Source organism: Danio aesculapii, chromosome 8 (assembly GCF_903798145.1).
Source record: "Danio aesculapii chromosome 8, fDanAes4.1, whole genome shotgun sequence".
In the NCBI taxonomy this organism is placed as follows: Eukaryota; Metazoa; Chordata; class Actinopteri; order Cypriniformes; family Danionidae; genus Danio; species Danio aesculapii.
This window is the reverse complement of record NC_079442.1, coordinates 19,578,964-19,602,317: the sequence shown is the minus strand read 5'-3', so window position 1 is coordinate 19,602,317 and position 23,354 is coordinate 19,578,964. Positions and strand designations below refer to the sequence as shown.

At 37.6% G+C, this 23,354-nt stretch overlaps 1 protein-coding gene across 1 annotated transcript in view; it reads right to left on the bottom strand.

The window, feature by feature from the left end:
* gpat2 (glycerol-3-phosphate acyltransferase 2, mitochondrial) overlaps positions 1–23,354 on the bottom strand; it is a 119,801-nt gene that overhangs the window by 53,936 nt on the left and 42,511 nt on the right. Inside the window, exon 8 of the mRNA XM_056463377.1 lies at positions 13,743–13,842. Coding sequence (XP_056319352.1) covers positions 13,743–13,842 — 100 coding nt within the window. The remainder of the gene's footprint in view (positions 1–13,742; positions 13,843–23,354) is intronic.

Below are 23,354 nucleotides of genomic sequence, written 5' to 3'. Positions count from 1 at the left end.
ATGTGACTGGGAGCCAGTGTAAAGACCTGAGGACAGGTGTGATGTGCTCTGATTTCCTGGTTCTGGTCAGAATTCTGGCCGCAGTGTTCTGGATGAGCTGCAACTGTCTGACTGTCTTTTTGGGAAGGCCAGTGAGGAGGCCATTACAGTAATCCACCCTGCTGCTGATAAAAGCATGAACAAGTTTCTCTAAGTCTTCACTGGAAACAAAGCATCTAATTCTTGCAATGTTTTTGAGATGATAGTATGCTGATTTACTAACTGCTTTGACATGACTATTGAAACTCAGATCTGACTCCAGAGTCACACCAAGATTCTTGACCTTATTTTTTGTTGTTTGACCCTTAGAGCCAAGGTACGCATTCACCTTGAGAACCTCATCTCTGTTCCCAAACGCAATGACTTCAGTTTTCTCTTTGTTTAACTGAAGAAAGTTTTGGCACATCCAATTGTTAATTTCATCAATACATTGGCAGAGGGTGTCAATGGGGCTGTAGTCATTAGGCAGTAAGGCTAGGTAGATCTGAGTGTCATCAGCATAGCTGTGGTAGGAGATTTGGTTCTTTCTCATTATTTGGCTCAGAGGGAGCATATAAAGGTTGAACAGGAGTGGTGCCAGAATCGAGCCTTGTGGGACTCCACATGTCATGGGTGTCCACCCTGACCTATGGTCACCTATACTGACATAGTATCCTCTCCCTTCAAGGTAAGATCTGAACCATTTGAGGACCGTCCCAGACAGCCCAACCCAGTTTTCCAGCCTATCCAGAAGTATGCTGTGATCGACAGTGTCAAATGCAGCACTGAGATCAAGCAGTACCAGCACTGTTAGTTTGCCTGAATCTGTATTTAGGCGGATGTCATTGATTATCTTTATAAGGGCGCTCTCTGTACTGTGATGTGGTCTGAAACCAGATTGAAAATTGTCCAAACACCCCTTGAAGTTTAAGAACGTGTTAACCTGGTTAAAAACAACTTTTTCAATGATTTTGCCAATGAAAGGGAGATTTGAGATGGGCCTGTAATTGCTCAATATGGTGTTATCTAGGTTGCTCTTCTTCAAGAGGGGTTTAACAACTGCAGTTTTAAGTGAGTTAGGAAAAATCCCCGAGAGAAGTGAAGCATTTACCACTTTTAGAAGATCCATTTCTAAGCAGGTAAATACCGTTTTAAAGAATGATGTGGGGAGCGTGTCGAGACTGCAGGTTGATGTTTTCATAATTTGCACGATCTCTTCTAAGATTTTGCCATTAATTGCCATGAAATCGGACATAATGTCTGATTTCTTAAGTTGTGGTTGAGCTAGTCTGACGTCGACACAATTTGGCTGATTGGATGAGCTGATTGCCTTTCTGATATTATTGATCTTGTCAGTAAAGAAATGAGCAAACTCATTACATTTGCTTTCAGAGAGTAGCTCACTGGGAATCCACCTGGGGGGGTTGTGAGTTTCTCTATCGTTGCAAAGAGTTTACGAGCATTGTTTACGTTGCTGTTTATAAGGCTTGAAAAGAAAGTCTGCCTAGCAGTTTTTAGTTCCATATTAAAAGCACGAAGACTGTCTTTATAGATATTATAATGGATTACTAGTTTCGTCTTTCTCCACATACGCTCAGCTTTTCTGCACTGTCTTTTCGTCATTTGAATTCTTGGGGACCTAGTCCAGGAACCCCTTTGGCTGCTAGTTATCTTCTTGGCTTTAACAGGAGCAATGTCATCTATGACATTCTTAACTTTAGAGTTAAACAAATCAAGAAGAGAATCAACAGAGTCTGCAGATATACTTGGTGCTAGCGATATGGCCTTCATAAACTGCTCATTAGTGTTCTCATTTATGCATCTCTTTCTGACAGAGACAGATCTGTCTTTAATAGCTGGAGTGATCAATATATCAAAGAAAATACAGAAATGATCAGATAGTGCAACATCCTTAACAACAGTTGATGAAATGTGTAAACCCTTAGTTATAAGTAGATCAAGAGTGTGTCCACGATTGTGTGTGGGTCCTTGAACATGCTGAGTCAGATCAAAAGTGTTCAAAACAGTCATCAGTTCTTTTACAGCATTGATTTCTGGATTATCAATGTGAATATTAAAATCCCCAGCAATGGTAAAATAGTCAAATTCAGAGGTTACTATTGATAACAGCTCTGTAAAATCATCAATAAAAGCTGGAGAATATTTTGGAGGTCTGTAGATAATGATCAGTAAGATACGTGGAGCACCTTTTAGTGCTATACTCAGATATTCAAAAGACAAAAAGTCACCAAATGACACTTGTTTACACTCATAGACATCTTTAAACAGGGCAGCAATGCCTCCACCTCTCCTATTGGCTCTGCAAACACTCAAAAAGTCAAAGTTTAAAGGAGCTGTTTCATTCAGAACTGCTGCGCTACAGCTGTCATCTAGCCAAGTTTCATTTAAAAGCATAAAATCAAGGCAATTTGAGCTGATAAAATCATTGACTAAAAGTGACTTATTGTTGAGTGATCGGATGTTTAAAAGTGCTAACTTAACAGTTTTAGCTGTTTCTGCTACAGTAGTCTCAGATTTATATTTAATAGACACAAGATTTGAGTGATTTGCTATACGGCCTGAACAAGTCTTCGGTTTTCTGTCACGTAATACAACACATATATGTGTAGAGAAAGCTACAGGCACACTGGGTTCCTGCTTGTTCTGTAAACATCTGATAAAGACACTGTTATCTAAGCAGGCACCCGAGACACATCATGGAGAGCAGTTTTGTTCACCAGCTGAGGATGGTGCGTTGTTGTTTGGGCCCTGGCGGTGGGGCAAATGTCGGAGGGCTCTTCCACGTGGGCTCAGAGGTGGTTGTGGAGCAGGCCGCTTTTTGGTTGGTAACTGGGGGCTTGCGGCGATGGAGTGTGAAAGTTTAGTTCCAGCATGCACCAGTTCCTCCATCTTTTTTGAGAAACCCAAGAGAGGCGAGCAAGGTGATAATGGGAACGTGTCTGGTGACAGAGGCTGTGGCTCTGGAGATTCTGGGTGCTGAAATATGTTTTCCTGGGTGTTTTCCTGAGGATCATTTTTTAGTGACGAGACATGATGCTGTTCTGATGCGTCACAGTCTGTCTGTGTTGAGCAGAGGGCCAGCGATAGTGTCTCTATCAACAGTGGGTGTTTTGGCTGCGTGGCGTTATCACTGTCCTTGGGTGATGCGTCAGCCCCAAGTCCACTCGGGAGCTGATTTGAGGTCCTGTGGTCATCTGGACATTTGCTGGGTGTGTATGTGCCATTTGGATTGAGGTCAGTGGCACATACAGCTGATGGATGATGGAGGGAGAAGAAGATATTGTCCTTTAGTACCTTTGCACCAAGTTTGTTTGGGTGAAGGCCGTCTGATGTCAACAGTTGTCTTTGGTTCCAGAAGAGATTGAAGTTGTCAATAAAATTCAGTCCTTTCCTGTTACATGCTTTCTGCAGCCATACATTTAGACCAAGCAGCCGTGAAAACATGTTTGTCCCTCTTGCAGGGAGTGGTCCACTGATGAACGGCTGAATTTTCACTCTTTCAACTGTTTCCAAGAGCTCACAGAAATCTCTCTTGAGCAGTTCTGACTGTTCCTTCCGAATATCATTCTTCCCCACATGGATGATAATCCGTTTTGCAGTCTTGTGCTTCTTCAGAATTTCCTTAAGTTCTTTGTTTACATCAGAAACTGTTGCATGAGGGAAGCAGTATGTCATTGTAGATTTGCTCCTAAAATTCCTGATTATTGAATCTCCTACAACTAGTGTTCTTATCTCAGGTGCGATCGGAGCAGAATGCCGCTGTCTAGTCGGCCTTGAGCCTCTGTTCCATGCAGAGTTAGCTGCTGAGTCATGCGATCTCTGTCTGACTGCATTTGGGGATTCTTCACCCATATTACTCAATACTTCATATCTGTTCTGAAGCTGTATTTGAGTCCGAGCTGTATTTGGGGTAGAGGACGCTAATGCGGCAGCGTATGATCTGACCCCGTGAGTACCCTTTGGTCTCGCACCTTGTTTATGCCAATGCTCATTTTCAACAGCTTTAATCTGTTTTTCAGTGCTCGGAATAGTGGTAGGAATAGATTTATGGGACTCACCGGCTATTTGCTGTGAGCGTCCACAATGACGCTGCAGTTCTGGTTGGATCGCAAGTAACTTTGTTTCAAGAACTGCAATCTTTTGTAGAAGTTTGTGGCAGTTTGTACAGCAGTGAGAATCTGAATTAATCCGATCCAGAGGCATTTTCACAGCTGTGTTTTCCCGTCTCAGGAATGTGAGCAGCTGATAGCTGGTAGCGGGAGGATTGTTTAGACGATAATTCCCCTCTTGTTAGTAAAGCTATATTCCAGAAAGTTCGTAGAATCGATGCTGATCATCAAGTTGTGTCGTTTGAGCACTGTGCTGATAGGCTCAAGTTAAAATTAGGGTTTAAGATATAAAAGCAAGTGAGCAGAGAGCGGAGCAGTAGGCAAAGACGTCCGAACAGTAGCGAAGCAGGAAGTAGAAAAAAGAGCTTATTGAGCTTATTGCCACATTATATCGTTATTATAACACAATATCGTTGTCTTCAGTGATTTCCTGAGGTTAAATACCAAATAATATGAAACTGCAGTCGCGATCGTCGATCTCATATGAAGAGCTCGTGATGACATATGATGATGTGTGCAGGTGCTGTACTGTTATCCTTTTTCTTAGGGGTAAAATGTGTAGCCTCTGTTTCAAGGGCCAAGGGGAAGGGATAGGGGTACAAAATAGAATTGGGCCGAACTGATTTGCTTTTATTATTTATGATTTTTTTTTTTAAGTAAGAAGTTTGGACTTTCAGTGCAGGAACAAAAATGTCTCAATTTCATTAAAATGTCAATCTAAACAATTGTGTTTTTTTTTTCACTATTAACACTGTACTACCATTGACTGTTTTAACATTTTGCAATTTAATAACTTTTTAAAATAAAAGCCATGTAACTATAGTACCCTGGCTTTTCTAAATGTGTGTATATTTCATTCTAACGCTATTAAAAAAAAAGTTCTGAGTATTTGATGTTTGAATGGCCATAAAAGTTCAAATTGACTGCATACTGTACATTTCAGCGTCCACTTTTTCCTGTGCCTTTGAATAAGCATGCTTCTGCTGCCTAGCAACTTTCTGCTAACTTAAACTCTTAAACTCGCAAAATCATAAATTTATTTCAGACCTAACAGCATTATCAGTGCAGTTAAAAAAAACCTTCCCCGCGTTTAATGACTTCATAAAATATGATGACAGTCATTCACATCTCAATTCTAAACTCTCAATAGAAGCTTTAAATGTAAATATTGTGTAATGATATGATCTGTTTTATGTAAATGGTTCAAATGTCCACTATGGCCATTCTTGCAGTTATTAAAAATGATAGATTTGATGTGACATGAGCAAATTATGACAGAATTAAATTTGTGGGTGAACTATTCCTTTTATTAGCCTCCTCTGACAGTCTAATTTTAGTATAAAAAGGCTGCATTGAAATGTCCTTTTCTTATTCACACAACAAAGTATGTGTTTTGAATAATATACAGAGGGGGGAAAGTTTTCAACACGTCACCATTTTTCTCAAAAAACATTTCTAAAGTTGCTGTTGCCTTGAAAATTCACCAGATGTTGATAGCAACCAAAGATATACATAAATGACAAGAAAACTAATCTAATTAGTTTACATATGAAGGTGTGTAAAATGAAAATGACACAGGAAAAAAGTATTGAACACCTGAAGGAAGGAAGGTGTAGAAAGGCAGTGAAAGCCCAGACAGCAGCTGAAATCTCTCAAATGTTATTCAGCAACCCTCCGCCCTTCCTCATTGCAAGATATTATTCCCTGCTTCAGCCCAACATCTACATTACCAGGATGATGAAGATGAAACCAGAGTGGACATTTTAGCAAGACAATGATCCAAAACACAGCCAAGGAAACTCTCAAATGCTTTCAGAGAAAGAAAATTAAGCTGGAGAATGGCCCAGCCAATCACCTGGCTTGAATTCAATAGAGAATACAAAGAAAAGATCAGATTTGATAGATAAAACCCACAGAATCCATTCTGTTGAAGTCTGTGAAGAAATTACTCCTGAGCAAATGCATGTGACTTCATTGTCCATATGAGAGTCATCTTTAAGCTGAAATTTCAACTCAACAGCACCTTTAAAAATATGTCTGACAAGAAAAATGGTGATGTGTTAAATACTCATTTCCCCCACTGTATGCGTTTTGAAATGTATTGAACAGTCCTTGTAAATGACACCATTTAAATTTTTGCATGAACTATATCTTTAACTCTCTCTCTCTCTCTCTCTCTCTCTCTCTCTCTCTCTCTCTCTCTCTCTCTCTCTCTCTCTCTCTCTCACACACACACACATCAAATCTCGACTAAATCCATCTTGAGAAGCCTGATAAGCTCATGTGTTATTCCAGGCATGACAGATTATGTTCTCTGTTCGTTTACGCCAGTCAGAAGTCACACATATGCACATATCTAATCAAATCCCTTCATATTACAACACATCAGCAATCAAGAACCAAATGCAGATCATTTCAAATCCCGTTAAACCCTGCTTACAATCAGGACATCCAAATTCTTGTAAATAGTTCACGTAAACTGCTAATAAAATGCTCCTTCCAGAAATTCAGATAACAGTGTGATTCTGACTGTAAATCTGGAGGCCCGGGAGATTTATTATCCACCTCCAGGCATCAGTGAGGCAGAGTAATGGGTTCAGCGACTCATGCAACCTCCCGATGAAACATCTGCTGTCCACAGGTGCCCTATTGTTGAAACACACTGCGCCCATCAAGAGGCCGGTTACTAATGCAGACTAGCCCGCTATAAAAAGGTGGGTGACTTGCCGTCTTGAGACTATCAATGTAGGGTTGCACAAATTGTCGTTTCAGCATCGACATCACAATGTGCACATCTGCCCCTGTAAACTTCAAAAGAAATAAAACAGAACTGAAATTACGTCACTTCAAAATGAATGGCAGCTCAAAGTGAACATTTTGGGAGAGTTCGTTTTGATCCTAAACACCTTTGAGCTACAATTTGGTCCATGATGATTATACCAGTGCTTCCCACACATAGGCCTCCTTTACACTCAGTGACCACACACTGCAGCATATGCGCACATGAGCTCCAGACAGTCACCGGGTGCTCTGCGGGCACCTTCCCAGATAAGAGCAGCGCAGGTCAGACAGTTCACAAAGGCTATAGTTGTTAAACGTGATATTTGATTAATCTAGTCTCTGTCTAACGACTCTTTGGTCTTATAAATCTATTAATTGTTCTCAGGTAACGCGTTTTGGCTGAGCGCAATAAGTTATTATTATTTTTTTAAATTTTGTTATAAATATGCATACAGTGAAGATGACGCTTATATAAAAATGTAGCTCCACAATGCCACAACATTTTTGGTGTCTGTGTCGTTGTTAATATAGAAATAATAATAGGCAGTTCTTTATATCACGTTTTTTTTTTTACTTTATTGTTAAGAAAGTGAAACAACGTAGCCAGGGTGATGCGAATGAGGTTATAAAGTACGCTGTTCCTTTTGAAGATTTACCCGACGTGTCCTCTGGAGTTTTTTTCCATATATAACTTGTGAAGTCTGAACTTAAGCAAAGGATGCAAGACTGAACTTTGTGCACTTAAAATAGAGGGAAAAGCCCCAATCAGATGTCTGCAGCCCTGCCTCCAATTTTAGATGTCTCAGTTGTCCCTTATCCACACTTACACAGTGCAGCAGTGTTTTAAAACCAAAACGACCTCTTCAGCATCTCCAAAATGATCCTTTTTCAGGGCTGGAAAACTCCGGGGTAGTGTGGACGTAAGGCATTTACCTTAGCAAAACTTATGCATTTTAAAACTAAAACGTATAATTGTAAACGGAGACATAGACTTTACTTGGGCGGGCAGCACAGGTGTATTAACGGCCGCCCAAGTATATTTAGTGACATCATCCTTTGTCCATGTAATTTTGTATCTGCCCAATATAATCGATCAATTAGATTGGAAAATCTTCTCATTTGGCATCGTATGATGTCTAATGTGAAACATCATGGTGGGCGATGGCATCGTCATCATAGGCAGCGGAGAATTAATTTATGAATAATTAATTAATTCATAACATATTAATTATATGTAGCCTACCGTTTCAACTACCTGACCAAATCATAAATAAATCCAGCGGTACATCCTTGATAAACTGTCCGACATGCACTGCTCTTGGGGGTTTTTTACTCAAAGCACCTGCTGATTCCTGGAGCTCAGACACACGGATACCTTGCAGCGCATGACAGAGTGTGTGTGTGTGTGTATTTGTGTGTGTGGTCACGTCATGTGTGTTTACAGAGGTATAAGTGTGGGTGGAGATTTTCAGAAATGCTAGGAGAAACGCTCGTGTGGACGTGGATCGTTTTTATTCTAAAATGCCATTTTAAAATTAAGACGTATTAGTGTAAATGGGGCTGTGTGTATTTTTCGCGAGCGGGTTGCTGCTGCGGCGGGGGCGGGGCGGAGGGTCATGATGCCGGCTCAGCATTGTGATGTCTATCGGTCATCGGCGATGGCATCGTCTATCGACCCAACCCTAGTGTCAACACTCCCACAGGTACTGTTAAGTGCTCTGCAGAACCCACAGAGACGCGCCTTTTTGGGACTCAAAAAATGTGCCTGGCCAGCGTTTCTAAAGCTCCTAAAAATGTCTGAGATTTGGCTTTTGTTTTCACTTTCTAAAGCTGTCGGTTTTTGCTTTAAAAAAAAAAAACTATCCTTATTTAAGCCTACTTTCTCTTGGCTTCCCATCTGACTTTGCACGCACAGTTACAAGAGTGAGAGAAACATAAAATAATGCATTCTTAATCTAAACGACTTTTAAATGCAAAGAATATTCAGAGGACAAAATGACTGGTCTAAACTGGCTGCAAAATATATGTACACCATTAGAAATAGTTAAATCAACGCATTTGCCTTATTTAATAATCTACACATTTTAATCTTGTAATTATTAGAATCCGTTGAGATTATTCCTTTTTCTGTCATTTAGTTCTTATTTGCTGTATTTTTTATTATTTTTATGATGTCATTAGGCTATATTACATTGGCTATTTTGGCCCAATCCCAATTCTATTTTTGTACCCCTACCCCTTACGCTTCCCCTTGGCCCTTAAAACCGAGTGTGAAGGGGAAAGGCTTCAAAATGTACCCCTACGAAATGGGACAGCACTACAGCCCCTGCACGTCATCATATGTCATCGCAATCTCTTGCTTCATATGAGATCAAACGATCCCGGCTGCTGTAGTTGTTCCAGTTGTGTTATTTTTTGGTATTTATCTTCAGTAAATCACTGAAGGCATATATTATGTTATTCCTGCCGTTGTGTCTGGTGTATTCTGGGAAATTTTCTTGCCCCTTGGTTTGGAATGTGATCCTGAAAAATCTTCGTTCGAAGAGCTATCTACCCCTTCCGCTTAGCCATACGTCTTCAAGATAAAGAGAGTTGGGACACTCCTACCCCTTTACAGGACGGCGCAAAATGAGGGGTAGAGGGAAATGGAAAGGCTAAGGGGTAGAACTAGGATTGGGCATTTATATACATATCTAAAGTGCTTTGGCATTCAAGTTTGCTTTGAACTTGAAAGAGAAAGATAGAAACATTTGACCTGTCAGTGGGTGCTCATGACTCCTGAATAGCATAAAAGTAAGAGAAATAGTGGATTCCTTTTTTAACCCAACAGTGTTTTATTCAATTTTTTTTTTACTTTAATCCATTAAAAAGAAACAGTGTACAAAAGTGTTATAATAAATGAAATTATTGTTAAATTAAATAATGTTTTGTTTGTCGCACATAGTTAACTAATTATGTTATGTGGGACAATGGTGTGTTTCAATCCGGCCACCACCGCAAGTAAATTCCAAACCTGTGGGAAGCACTGTATATAATTGGTGGGTGTGTTCTGGAACTCCGCCTTCATTGACGTGCTTCATTGTCACACAGTACAGAGTCATACAGGAGTACAGGCTTCTTTCCAGCAAGAAGCACCACCGTAGCACACCACATTGCTTTCTATTTGCCGTGGAGAGACACTGAATGGAACAAGGTTTAACTTTATTAGAGCTGCATGATGCGTTTGTGCTTATCATCTAGTGTGCGATTCCCAGCCTGTATGTACAAGTTGTCATAACATCAATTTCACCTTTGCATGTAAAATGGCATAACTGAGTAAATAACATTTAACGACAGTTATCATAAGCATGCAATCTCCTTCATATTCATGACATATGTCATGCCATGATTATAAATGTGCCATGACAGTCTTATGAACACCCCTTTTAAGTAAAGTGTTACCCTTGTAAGATCTGTGGAATCACTATTCGCCCTTCCACTGTCATGCCTAAAGCGAGTGTGCCAGTGCATGCCAAGACAAGTTTCCACAGCAAATTCTAGGGTCTGATCAAGCCATGTTAGGGCTTCCTCAGGGCCAACAGCCAAGCTTTTTTGACCCGCCGAATACCTTGGGCCAAAGTGGGAAAGCTGGGACAGAGTAAAAGCAAAAGACAGAGTTTGCTTGAATCAGGTAAAGAGGGTCTCCAGTAAGATGCTCATTTTGGTAGTTTTGCAATGGCATAAGAACGTAGAGTACAGGCACAGAAAAAAAGAAAGAATGGAGAACAGACAGTGCTGCTCAGTTGAAGAAAGCTCTTCAGTACATTTGGCCTGAGGAAAATGTTCAACAGCAGATTGATGCTGTTTGCTGAAACAAGGATGTTTAAAACATGTTGTTACTAAGCTTGGGAAGCTACAGAAGGTACGTCTGAGAAATGTTATAAGATCCTATGGCTTTATATTATAGATGGTGTGCTCGGTCATCACTCTGTTAGTGGAGAGTCCATTCAAGATACAATGAGTAAACAAAAATAATGAAAATACATGCGAGCGAATATAGATACTGTATATCATTTAATGCTGTACAGTAACATGTAATTTGTTTGCTGCCGTTGTCTCCATCTTGATTGTTGTGTGATGCATAATTTTTTTGTGATTCTGATTTGACTTTCTTCTTGCTGCTAAACTAAGCAGTGCAAGTAAAAATTTGTTTCGACATAATATATGATTTTTATAACCATTCAAGATTTTTTAAATCAAACGTTGATGCATCACTTGCTTTTGTTCATATCTTGGACAGTTCTACCTATTAAAGTTAAATATTTAATGGCAAAAGAACATGGGTTGCTCTAAAATTATATTTTTTTTATGGCAAGAATAAAAGCAAAAAAGTACACTTACTAAAAAAATTTATTTTACTTTGCCCACTTCAGAATTTACATATTACTGTCTGGCTAGTTTCTGTCCACCAAGCTAAAAAGGCAATAATGGTCCAACATTCCTGACCATTATCACCAATAAAGCCTAGAAATTGGGCATCAGTATATTGTAAACTGATAGGTTCAAATATTCATTTCCAGTTATCAAAGTTTGTAACTTGTAAATTGTTTTCAATTTAAAATTTTAATGCATACATCAGTGTAAAACCTACGACTGGTGAAAAAACATTCTGTAATATTAAAACCACCTGGGTCTCCACTTTTGCATGCCATCTTTTTCTGTTTTAACAATATTATCCCTCAGGTTTTTCCAAACTTTTACAAAAACTTTCCTCTTTTTCCATGGCTGTTATAATTTCAGCCAATCATTGGTCATTTGGTTTTCCTAATGATCACGCATGAACGGATCATAAAGATGTCTGTACAGTCATACCTGTTTCAGACAAAATCTCTTCAAAGTGTTTCATATTTAACTCAAATCAAACGCGGCGCCACACGAACTGTTTGCTCGAGTCTCAAAATTTTATTTTGAGCTCCTTCCGCCGAAAACATGTTGTGCGCACCCAAAGCGAACCTTCGCGAACACAGTGATGACGTCACATTCGCCGCACAAAGTTCAATCACAGAAAGCTGATTGGCTATTGCATGTTGGTCTCATTTGTAGTTGTAATACCGCAAATTACATTTGGACTAGTGAAATAAAGAACTACAACACCACGAAAACCAAGCAACAACAACAAAAAAATATTTAAATTAGCATTAGATGTAGCGTTACATGGACATCAGAAAAATTAGACCAGTGCAAAAATATTTAAGACCTAGAACGGCAAATTTAAGACTTTAAGGCCTAAAATTTCGATTTTTAAATTTTAGGCTTTTTAAGACTTTAAGATCCTGCGGAAACCCTGTAATAGTATTTTGTTTTGTTTTTTGGAGTATGTTATTGTATTTTACACTGTCTGTATTTCACACTGTAGCCAGCACCTAAGCTTTTCACTCTTCATAGTACACGTTCTGCTGACGAAGTGACAATAAATTGATTTGATTTTGATTTGATGTAAAATAACTGAATATAAAAATAGCAGGCAGAGATATAGAATTTTCAGATGGCACATAGAGACTGTTGCATTTCAACTCTTAATTTTTTTCTTCATGAGAAAGTGTTATTTCCTTTAGTTTGACTGGAATAAAAGCAGTTTTTAAATGAATTTTAAGGTGAGGTTTTAAAGGTTTCAAATGGATTTTAAACTTAATCTTGCCTAGTTGACCCAATTAACCTTGTTAAGTCTTTTAATTGCGCTTTAAGATGAAGGCACGTATCTCGCAAAACAATTAGTAAAGTATTATCTAATGTCATCACAGCAAAGGCCAAAGAAATTGGCTTTTTGGTTATTTATTAGTTCTAGTTGATCATTTGGAAAAGTGTCAGAAGGCAGATTTTTCAGATGAATCATCTGTTGAACTGCATCCAATAGGTCTTCTGCAGTATTTGTGATGATTGGGAACTCGCATGGACCCAAGATTCTCCCAGAAATCCGTCAAGTTTGGTGAAGGAAAAATCATGATTTGGATATATTCAGTATGGGGCTTGTGAAAGCTCTGCAGAGTGGATGGCAACATCAACAACCTGAGGTATCAAGACATTTGTGCTGCTCATTACACTACAAACCACAGGAGAGGGCTTTTTCTTCAGCAGGATAGCGCTCCTCATACCTCCACATCAAAGTACCTGAAAGCAAAGAAGGTCAAGGTGCTCCAGGATTGGCCAGCCCAGTCAGCAGATATAAACATTATGGAGCATGTCAGGGGTAAGATGGAGGAGGAGGCATTGAAGATGAATTCCAAAGAATCTTGATGAACTCTGGGAGTCCTGCAGGAACGCTTTCTTTACCATTCCAGATGACTTTATTAATAAGTTATTCAAGTCATTGCAGAGATGTATGGATGCAGTCCTCCAAGCTCATGGGAGTCATACACAATTTTAATTTTTTTTCCACTGCACCATGACTTTATATTCTATACTTTACATTATTTCTGTTAAGTGGCAAGACTTTTGTCTAAGCAAAGTCAGACCTTACTGTCCTAATTAAATAATTAAAAATCAAGGCATGATCATATTTTTTGGTAAAATAAGCGTAATCTAGAGGTCTGTAATATAAACCACTTCTGATACCAAATGATCAACTAGAATATATATAAAAAGACTGTCATTTGTTTTTCATGTCATTTGTTGTCACCCAAAATCGTGTAGCCTTATATCAATGGCGCTCAAAAGCAGTGTGTCTGTGCAAACGTCTTGAGCGCCTGAAGCGACGTTCTGTTTTACTTGTCTTGTCGGGTGCTGAATCTGAGCAACTGAAGCAGAAAAGCACACTCAGCCTTTGCAGGGGCTTACAGAGGTCATGACTGGAGAATAGAGGCTGTCCATCTCAGCGTCTCGCTCTGAGCCACTGCCTTCTGGAAGCAAAACGACACCCAGCCTCTGAAGGATAGACCTGAGAAGACAAAACGGCCTCAATTAACGGTGACTAATGGGACTTCACTTTAGGTCATTCATCCAAGAAATACCAACAAACACAGACAAAGGCCACATATTGCACTTCTGTAGCATTTTATTTTTCCCTGACGTCAACTTGGAGGTGTGCTGTGTGTCTTAATCCATTCCCTAGTTCACTCCCTAGGGATTCAGACATTTCTTAATTAATTTACCTGTAAAATAGTGTTTTTTTAACTGTGTTTTCTGACAAGAAATTCAAAGTAAAAACCTTTAAGGCTATGACTGTACTGACTTGACTAGAAATGTCAGCATTAGTTCATCATAAGAGTCTTTGAAGTCACAGCATGGGTAAAATTGTATGAAGACAAGGCTTACTTTTATGTTTCTAATTACACTGCTTTTCAAAGGTTTGGGGTCGATAATATCTTTTAATGTTTTTGAAAGAAGTCTCTCATGTGTCTGAGCCTGTATTTGTGTCATTTAAAACAATTATATTGTGAAATACTTCAAAAAAAAGTATTTTCCATTGTACCATATTTCAAAACGTAATGTATTTCAGCATCATTACTTCAGTTGACAGTGTCATGCCATCTAACAGAAATGATTATAACAACCATTTGGTGCGTGATGGACATTTTTTACTATAATTCCTGCTGAAAACAGATGCTGTTTCAATTTTTTTTCTTCAATCAATAGAAAGTTCTATTTTATTTTATTTTTACATTATAGACGCTATTACTTTTGATCAATTTAATGCATCTTTGCTGAAAAAATTATAATAAAGGCCATTTGAACAGCGATTTTTGCAATTTGTCACTTAGAACATGCATGAAAGGACGTAAATCCTGCAAACTAAAAATAACATTAAAAAAACTGTTTAACCCCCTGGGGTCGTAGTCCACCTATACTCGTTTTGACTAGTAGTCACCTCTTAAAACTGAAATGAACTTAAATTACACTTTCAGGTTTGATCGTACAGATAAGATCAATACATCAATCGAATCTGTTAGGTGTCTAGTTTTTATTGTGTACACTTACAATGATAACAAACGTGTGTGCTTTTGCAAAACAAGGATTATAAACAGTGTGGGCAATCGGTCTTTTTTCTCTCTGCGTGAACTTTGTAAAAAACGCGCTGAAACTCTGCGAAAACAAAACACACAGACATGAGACGCATATCTCTAGAAAGCTTTAAGTGTCTACTTTTAAATGCAGCAAGTGCATGTTGAAAACAAATACCGTTTGATAAAGTAATCAGTATGAAACCAACGCTATCTCTAGTTTCCACACCCACGAGGCTTTGATATTACAATAGCCTGCAGACACGCAGGCAAGGTGTGGCTCACTGCATTTGATAATTACAGTTCACGCCTTCTCGCATGAGACCATTTTCACTCAGAAAGTGACTTAGAAATTTTAATTCATTATATTGTTTTCTGTGAGCAAGTAAACAAGATGATTCTCACATCATTTTGAAGCAAAAATACTAGGCTACATGATCCAGTTCTCAAAAGTCTTGTGAAAAAGGCCTTGTTTCACGGCCTGTTTCAGTGACTTCAAAACTTTAGTTTTTCAATAACTACGCATAAACGTTTCTTTCTCAAAAACAAACACAATCGCATACAAACATGCTGCTTGGTATTATTGTAGCCCAGCTTGTGCTGTTTGCAGTGTTATCACACTTTAGCCATTAATATGTTTTAGGATACTTCAAACACAAAATCAGTGCATGTTAAAACTTCTCCACAGCCCCAAAACACTCTCAGATCCCTGTAATTTTTAATGTTCTGTAATATTGTACTAATAGACAAACCTTATTTCTACATCTTTTTATTTGTTTGTTTACTGCCTGATTTTCAATATGTATTGTTTGCTTTGTTTAATATGAAAAGGCAGGACAAGCACATATTTTGATATTTTATAACAGCTACATTAAGCGATGCTGATAAATACCAGCTAACTCTCATAATGGTGTCGCCGGCTGATCCCAGGTAATTGAGTCATGAGAAATCTATTGTTTAGGCTCTTGCTATTGTCTGTTTACACAATATACTAATTCATCCACATAACATGACCATATTAGCTAACGTACTGTTATGAATTAAGTATCCAGGACACAGCAACATCTCACCGTCTAGGGAGGGAGAACATTTCCAATTCCAATTACTCTTATTCTGATTTCATAACTACTTGTGGAAAAAGTGGGGAAGTGAGGAAGGGCAAGTCAAAAATATACCAATTCAGCAAGTGCGTTGTTTGACAAATATATCACTATCAAGTGTCTTTATTATTCCACCTCACCCACTCTTTAAGTCAACCTGAATTCAAAGAGTAAGTTCACAACTAGGAGTGTTAGTAATAGTGATCATTAAATAAATAAATAGTTATTATTGTACTATTTAGGGCTATACTGTATACAACCTCATCTTTTCAAGAGCTGTGTGTTAGAATCTAACAGGTCCAAGTTTGTACCTTACACATAACTACCTACAAAGTACAAAAGTGTACTTATTTAAAAGAACAGTATATAAATTTAACTGCTAGAATCATGTGGAATCATGGGAATTGTGGTCTTCATTACATCCTCACCATGAGCTAATGTAGTCAAGATGTTTTATTATGGTAGTCTGAAGCAGTGTTATGCTGTGTCCACACCAGACACAGAATGCATGGATAAATTGCGCTATTTCGACTGTAAATAGACTTGTAAACATTTTGAGTTTACTCGCTTCATTCGCATGTCAAATCTGCTTCATTTGCACGTCAAATTCCCTTCACAATAGACACAGATTCGCATTATGGGCAGGGCTTCTGTCTGCCCAGTGACTCTGATTTCATTTATATGTCTATGCACGTCTTTGCATTGACTTTACATGTAAATCACTCGTGTTTGACACTTCTAATAAGGCTGATGAGAGACTCAACACGGCAAACAAAACAACAGTAAAAATAAATAAATAAATTAAAAAAAAAAAAAAAAACAGCAGAGCTTTTATTATGCTACAGTCAACAGCTTCTGATTCTTTCACTCGTGATCACATAGAGAAGCAGCAGCACTGTTTTTTCATACTAAATATATTGGTAACACTTTATTTTGTTGGTCCATTTGAGAATTAGTAGACTGTCTGCTTAATATCTGTTGATACTGTTCTTTCCACAGACATTTAACTGACTATGAGAAACTTTGCAGGTACTGTACATGTAAACTTACACTAAACCTAACCTCAACCCAAACCTAACCTAACAGTCTACTTATAATCTAATACTTAGTTGACATGTAGATATGCAATGTAACTTAAATTCAACAAACAGACCACCACAATAAAGTTTAGTATAAAACTAAACTGGAATTTGAGGATGTGTGATGTCATTATCATGACCACACAAGACACAGTTTGTGTTCAAGTTAAAATTGTTTAGTTTTTGTCTCTCTAGATTTGAACATTCTTTGAATCGATCTATTGAATAATGCAAGTACACAAGTCAGAAATATATAGAACACTGTTCTAGAAGTTTTTGGATATTTCAATGAAAAAGACTTACATGTTGTGCTTTTAAAGTGTAACTTTAAATCTATCAATGTGGACTTGTTGGGTATAAATGTATAGCAGTATTGATGACTACAATATATATAAAATAAAATAGTCATTAAAATTATCATACATAAATTAAATACTAGCATACATACAGTTGAAGTCCGAATAATTAGCACCCCTGTTTATTTTTTTTCCCAAAAATTTCTGTTTAACGGATTTTTTCAACACATTCCTAAACATAATAGTTTTAATAACTCATTTCTAATAACTGATTTATTTTATCTTTGCCATGATGACAGTAAATAATATTTAACTAGATATTTTTCAAGACACTTCTATACAGCTTAAAGTGACATTTAAAGGCTTAACTAGGTTAATTAGGGTAACTAGGCAAGTTATGGTAATTAAACAAGGTATTGTATAATGATGGTTTGTTCTGTAGACTATCAAAAAAAAAAAATTGGCATAAGGGGGCTAATAATTTTGACCCTAAAATGGCTTTTAAAAAAAATGTAAAACTGCTTTTAGTCTAGCTAAAATAATACAAATAAGACGTTCTCCAGAAGAAAACAATATTAGCAGACATACTGTGAAAATTTCCTTGCTCTGTTAAACATCATTTGGGAAATATTTAAGTGAAAAAAAATCAAAGTGGGGCAAATAATTCTGACTTCAACTGTATGTGATATGACAGAATTCAAAGTCATTACTGGGCACTAAACATTCAAATAACTGTAAGAGCAAGAATACAAGTAATAAAACTCATGACTTTCACACTGTGCTCAGGTAAAAACCTTTTTGTCTCTTTTAAGTGTACTTGTTCTTTTTGTATTTATTAGAAAAATATTAGATCAAATGAAATGAAAAAAAATGTAATTTACTTACAGTAAACAGCTTCTATAATTCATTAGATTTTTTTATTTTATGTTCATTTGTATTTTATGTTAATTTTAGTTCAAGTTTTAATATTTATTATATATTTCCATATATATATATATATATATGACACATGAAAATGAAGAATATTTCCTTGGTACTTGGTGGAAATAAGTTTAGGTTAACACAAATTTAGTAGCCGCATACTACAAACCTTGAATTACACAACTGCAAAAGCATTTTAGTTAAAAAGGGGGCCGGAGGCCCACTAGGGGGCCTCAGCAAACTTACAAAGGGGTCCAGGATGACTTAAATTAGTGATTTACTTTTAGTATGTTGTTGTTTATAAAAAAGAACAAACAGTTCTTGATAATTCAGGAATCATAAAATGAACTGTGACTCATTAAATAAATCAATAATACCCAGTTTCTGTTCATAACGTTGAAAACAAGCAGCTCAATTAAAGCAGAACTGCCAGAAATATCTGTGCCTATAGAGGGTCCTTTGATATCATGTTGGACAATGGAGTTCATTGTGAACCACCAGCCTACGTAATGCATAAATACAGTCTTCCAAAAACTCAAGTAACTTACTTACAGAGAATTCACAGCAAAATTTGCAAATTCTTCTTCTTTTTTTATCTAAATATGTATTCATGTGCGTTTCACATTCAGCAGCAATCAATCAAGCACTCCATTATAAGCTGGATGCATATCATAAATACATTAACAATTACAGACACAGACATTTTTATAAACAGCTATTAAGTAATTATTGATGCAGCCTTGTAAACAAAGCACGAACTCCCCCTGCGATCTAGAATCTAAGTCTTCCGTTACCTGCAGGAGGAAACTATTTACCCCCACCAATCCCTCACCGCGGTCGACTGGAGTTTCCAGCACTCAGAGCCATGATTCTTCAACAATTGTACGTTTCATTACTTACCAAACCATTACGCCCTGCTAAATGTGTACAGGTGCTTCTGTGGCTGTGGGACAGACTCAATAAATGCGCTCCGCTCTAGAAACTGCTGTGTTTGCACCAAAACTAGATGAAACCAGCAAACGAGAAAGTTCTTATTTACAAAACCAGTGCTCTTGGCACAAGCAGGGCTGTGATGTAAACATACACTAGTAGAAGACATACTTAAAATATGGCCTTCAAACTGCAGGTTGCTATTAAATATCACCCCCAATTTTTCCACTGACGACGAGGACCCTCAAGTACACTCTACAGTAGGTTTTTGCATGGTAGTCCAATAAGAAAGACTTCCTTTTTATCTGAATGAAGTAATATAATGTTACTATTTATCCATTATTTTAAATATCAGCTATACAATCTGTCAATTTTGTGAATTCGTACAAATTATTAAGTAGTGAGGAGAGTTTTGTAGACATAGAGAAACTCACTCCATGTTTTGTAATATCACCACCTAGTGGGAGCATATTTAACCCTCTACTGCACGCATTATGATAGATCTATACATTTTTTACAAATATTTTATTTTCTTAAAACGGCTTAACTTGAAGTGCTGTAAAAAACAATTTCTAATTTTTTTTTAAAGGTAATTCATTATATGTTGCCATATGGCAACAATGTCCAACAATGGATCTAACGTAGAAATTTCAAATTTAAAACTTTCCTTTTATTTAATAATGTTGTTGTTTGAAATGATTTAACTGGTGTTGCAATATTATAAGCTTAAACACAGAACTTATAAATGACACCTTATACATGCTTTCCAACAACTGATATTCCAACAGCTTTCATTTATTCCATTCTTTTTTGCTGAATATTATTAAAAACAAATCACAATATTGTATTATCATGTATACAACATAGTCAGTATAAATATTTTCTCTAGTAAATATTATAACAAATAAATAACAAGTCTGGTATATCCAGATGCATCAGAATAATGTAGCTACTAGCTAACAATGTTTATATATTGTACTATATACTATACTATGCCTGTCTTATCTGCCTCAGAGCTAACTTGAACTGTCTCCATCACTGCTTTTATCAAAGGTCCAATCTGCATCATTCTCATGATCATTAAAACCCATCTCCTCTTCACTTTCATCTGCAGGAAGAGCCAGTTCTGTCCTTTTCTTCTTTCACTTACCATAGAACATGGTGGTGCTCGCTAATACACTGTTTCCTGTATTTATATCTATTCAAAAGTAGTATTGCCATTAATGCCATTATCATACGACTAATTAACATTATATTATTAGCATTCATGTTATTATTGTTACAACTTAAAAGTTCACAGCTGACCTTGCTAGCTAGCTAACCCATTGCAATATTGCACGCTCCACTATTGGACAGTGTTGTCATTTGGCAACACACACATTTGATCGATTAACAAAAAACTAATTTGATTTAAAAAAAATTGAGTTGTGAAAATGTCATCATAACTTACTGGAGGTGATGTTTCAGATTTTTTTGTGGATCTGACATCATTTGATCCTTTGTTTTAATTGACGCTTTCATTTGCATTCAGCAACTACTCACAATAAGCACCAGTCTGTCAGAAATCGTGCCACAGAAAAACACTTCTGGCCATGTAACTTAACCAAAGCACATCATTGGCTACACTAAGGTCTTCTCAAATTAATTCTAATTAGAATTAAAAATTAATGTTGGTCTTAAAGAAACAGTGGCATGGAAATGAACATAAATATTATATTGCCATATGGCAACACCATGCGGTAGAGGGATAATAGGAGTTGCATACTAGTAGACTTTAATGCTTTGCTGTGAATCTTTTTGACTGACATCGACTAGTCGCATTATGCAGATCGGTCTGAACTACATGGCAGCCTTACACACAAATGTAGGTTCACCAAATAAAAACTGCAAAGAATTTAAATTTATTTGTTTTTTTATGTCAACGTGAACTTTAAAGGGCCATGAAACCCTCCGCTTTCGGTTCAAGTCTACCTCAGAATTTAAAAAAAAAACAAAAAAATGCATCATAATGGGTGTGGAGCTCTGCGAGCAGAGGCAGGAGTGGGCGTGGCCAGCAGAGCAGGGGAGAAGGAGGGGAGCGAATAACTGTTGTCAGTTGGCTCACAAAATGAGACCAATGATTTTATAGTTTACAAAGGTAAAACGCAAAGAAATAAACAGTAATTAATTTAATGACCTGCTACATTTGTTATTCATAATTTCATTTGCACACATCCACAATTTATATCATTATAAAGATAATCGTGTTTATATAAACACTATAAATGAGGACTTCTCCCTCAATCCCCAGGTCTGGATGCAGTCTCAGTCCAGCAGGTTTCTTGCCCTGCCTATTTCAACCATTAGCCCTGCTGGTAATCTAGAGGATTTAGGCGAACACAGCAGCCCAGCAATGTGTCTAAATGTGAACGAACTCAACTGATAAAAGAAAGTCCGCCATTCTCCAATTCTTATACAACTCTCCCAACAAAAGTGCTTGCTGCACACATACAGCTTTGCTGTATCAGCCCTGACAGGATCGCGGGGCAAAACATGCAGTGGATTATGGAAACAAACACATACGACTCTTCATGAACAGCTTAATACTGTGTGCAGTGGGTCCGTGGACGCGGTCTCACCCAGTCATCAACAAAGGCTCTCTACAGCTTGGCACTGGCAGGTCTGTCTTGCCTTCAGAAAGCACGTGCAGTCATGAATAATTAAGAAGCAGGCTCTTCTCATAAGATAAGAAAACTCCGCTATGAATAATAATTAAAAAACCGATGCATCATCACTCCACTTGCAGTTTTGTGCTACGTCACCAATTTTGATCCAGCCCCAAAAATCATTTTAAACTCGGAAGATGAAATTAGCTGACAAAAGCTCAAAATTATCCAGTTTTCCCCACAATTAAGCTAACAGGTGCTAACATTGTCTTAAGTGATGCTCAACACACAAAAATCTGTTAAAAAGATACTCAAGGGTTTCTTGAACCTTTAAACGTCACACAGTTGTCAGCCAGTTAGATCACACCATACAAATACCCTCGAGCAGCTGATAGCCAATCGCGTTTACGCAACACTGAAAAAGTAATGTGATTGGCTGTTGTCCTCTGTAATGCGTTGCTGCAGACATGTTTTGCGATTGTGAATAAACCGTGTAACACACCGAGCGCGCAGCCGTGGAGGTGCAGCAAACTTCACGTGTAAACATCATCTCAGGTGAGTGCGGTTAAAATATACGCAGTGTAAGGAGACTTCTGATAACCAAGATGAGCAGTAACCATGAAAAAGGTGCGAATTGAGCAAGATTTGGGGCAGCTTTTTGACCAGCGGTTAAATCTGTGTCTGAAAAGGTCTCTGACAGAGTCGGTGCCTTTGTCTTTCGTACATTAAGTTGTTAAGAAATAACTTGTCATGAATTGGTGCTCGATGTATGCATTGCTTTTGTACTAAATGTATCTGTTATTGTTACATTTTTAGTAGTATGTGGCATGACCAGTGCGTTGACTGCATTTATTTTGCACTAAAATTAGCCAGTGCTAATGTTGCACTATTAATGAAACGAAAGTGTTAACAATGCATTCGTTTTCCACTAAAATTAGTCATTGGTGATGTTGAATTGATTTTGCAATGTGTTATGAGCAGTCAAACAGCATTTGTATATGTATTTCCTGGAAATAAATAGCTAATTGCGGCATGCTGCAAAATATTTACACCTTGAGCCCTATCACACACCCGGCGCAATGCGGTGCAATGTGTGACTCCGCTATGAATAATAATTCATAGTTGTTTGCTAGTTTCAGCTTGGCGCGAGAGTCGTTTTGACGTTTTTCGCAACTCTGTTTAAATAGCAAATGCATTTGCGCTCATATGTGCGCCCATAGGCGTTCTGGTCTAAAAAAGGAGGCGTGTAGATGCGCATTGCTGGCACGTTGCTATTTTGAGAAACTATAATAGACTGTTCAATAGACCAGAACAAAGCCGGTCTAAAGTCCAGTGCAGACCGCGTTAGTTGTGCGCCTCGCTTACACACTGCTTAATACAGACAAGATGTACAGCAATACGCAAATATCTTTACATATGAAAAAGAATTAAAATATTAAGGATATATATAGGATATAATAAGGATATATATAGGATAT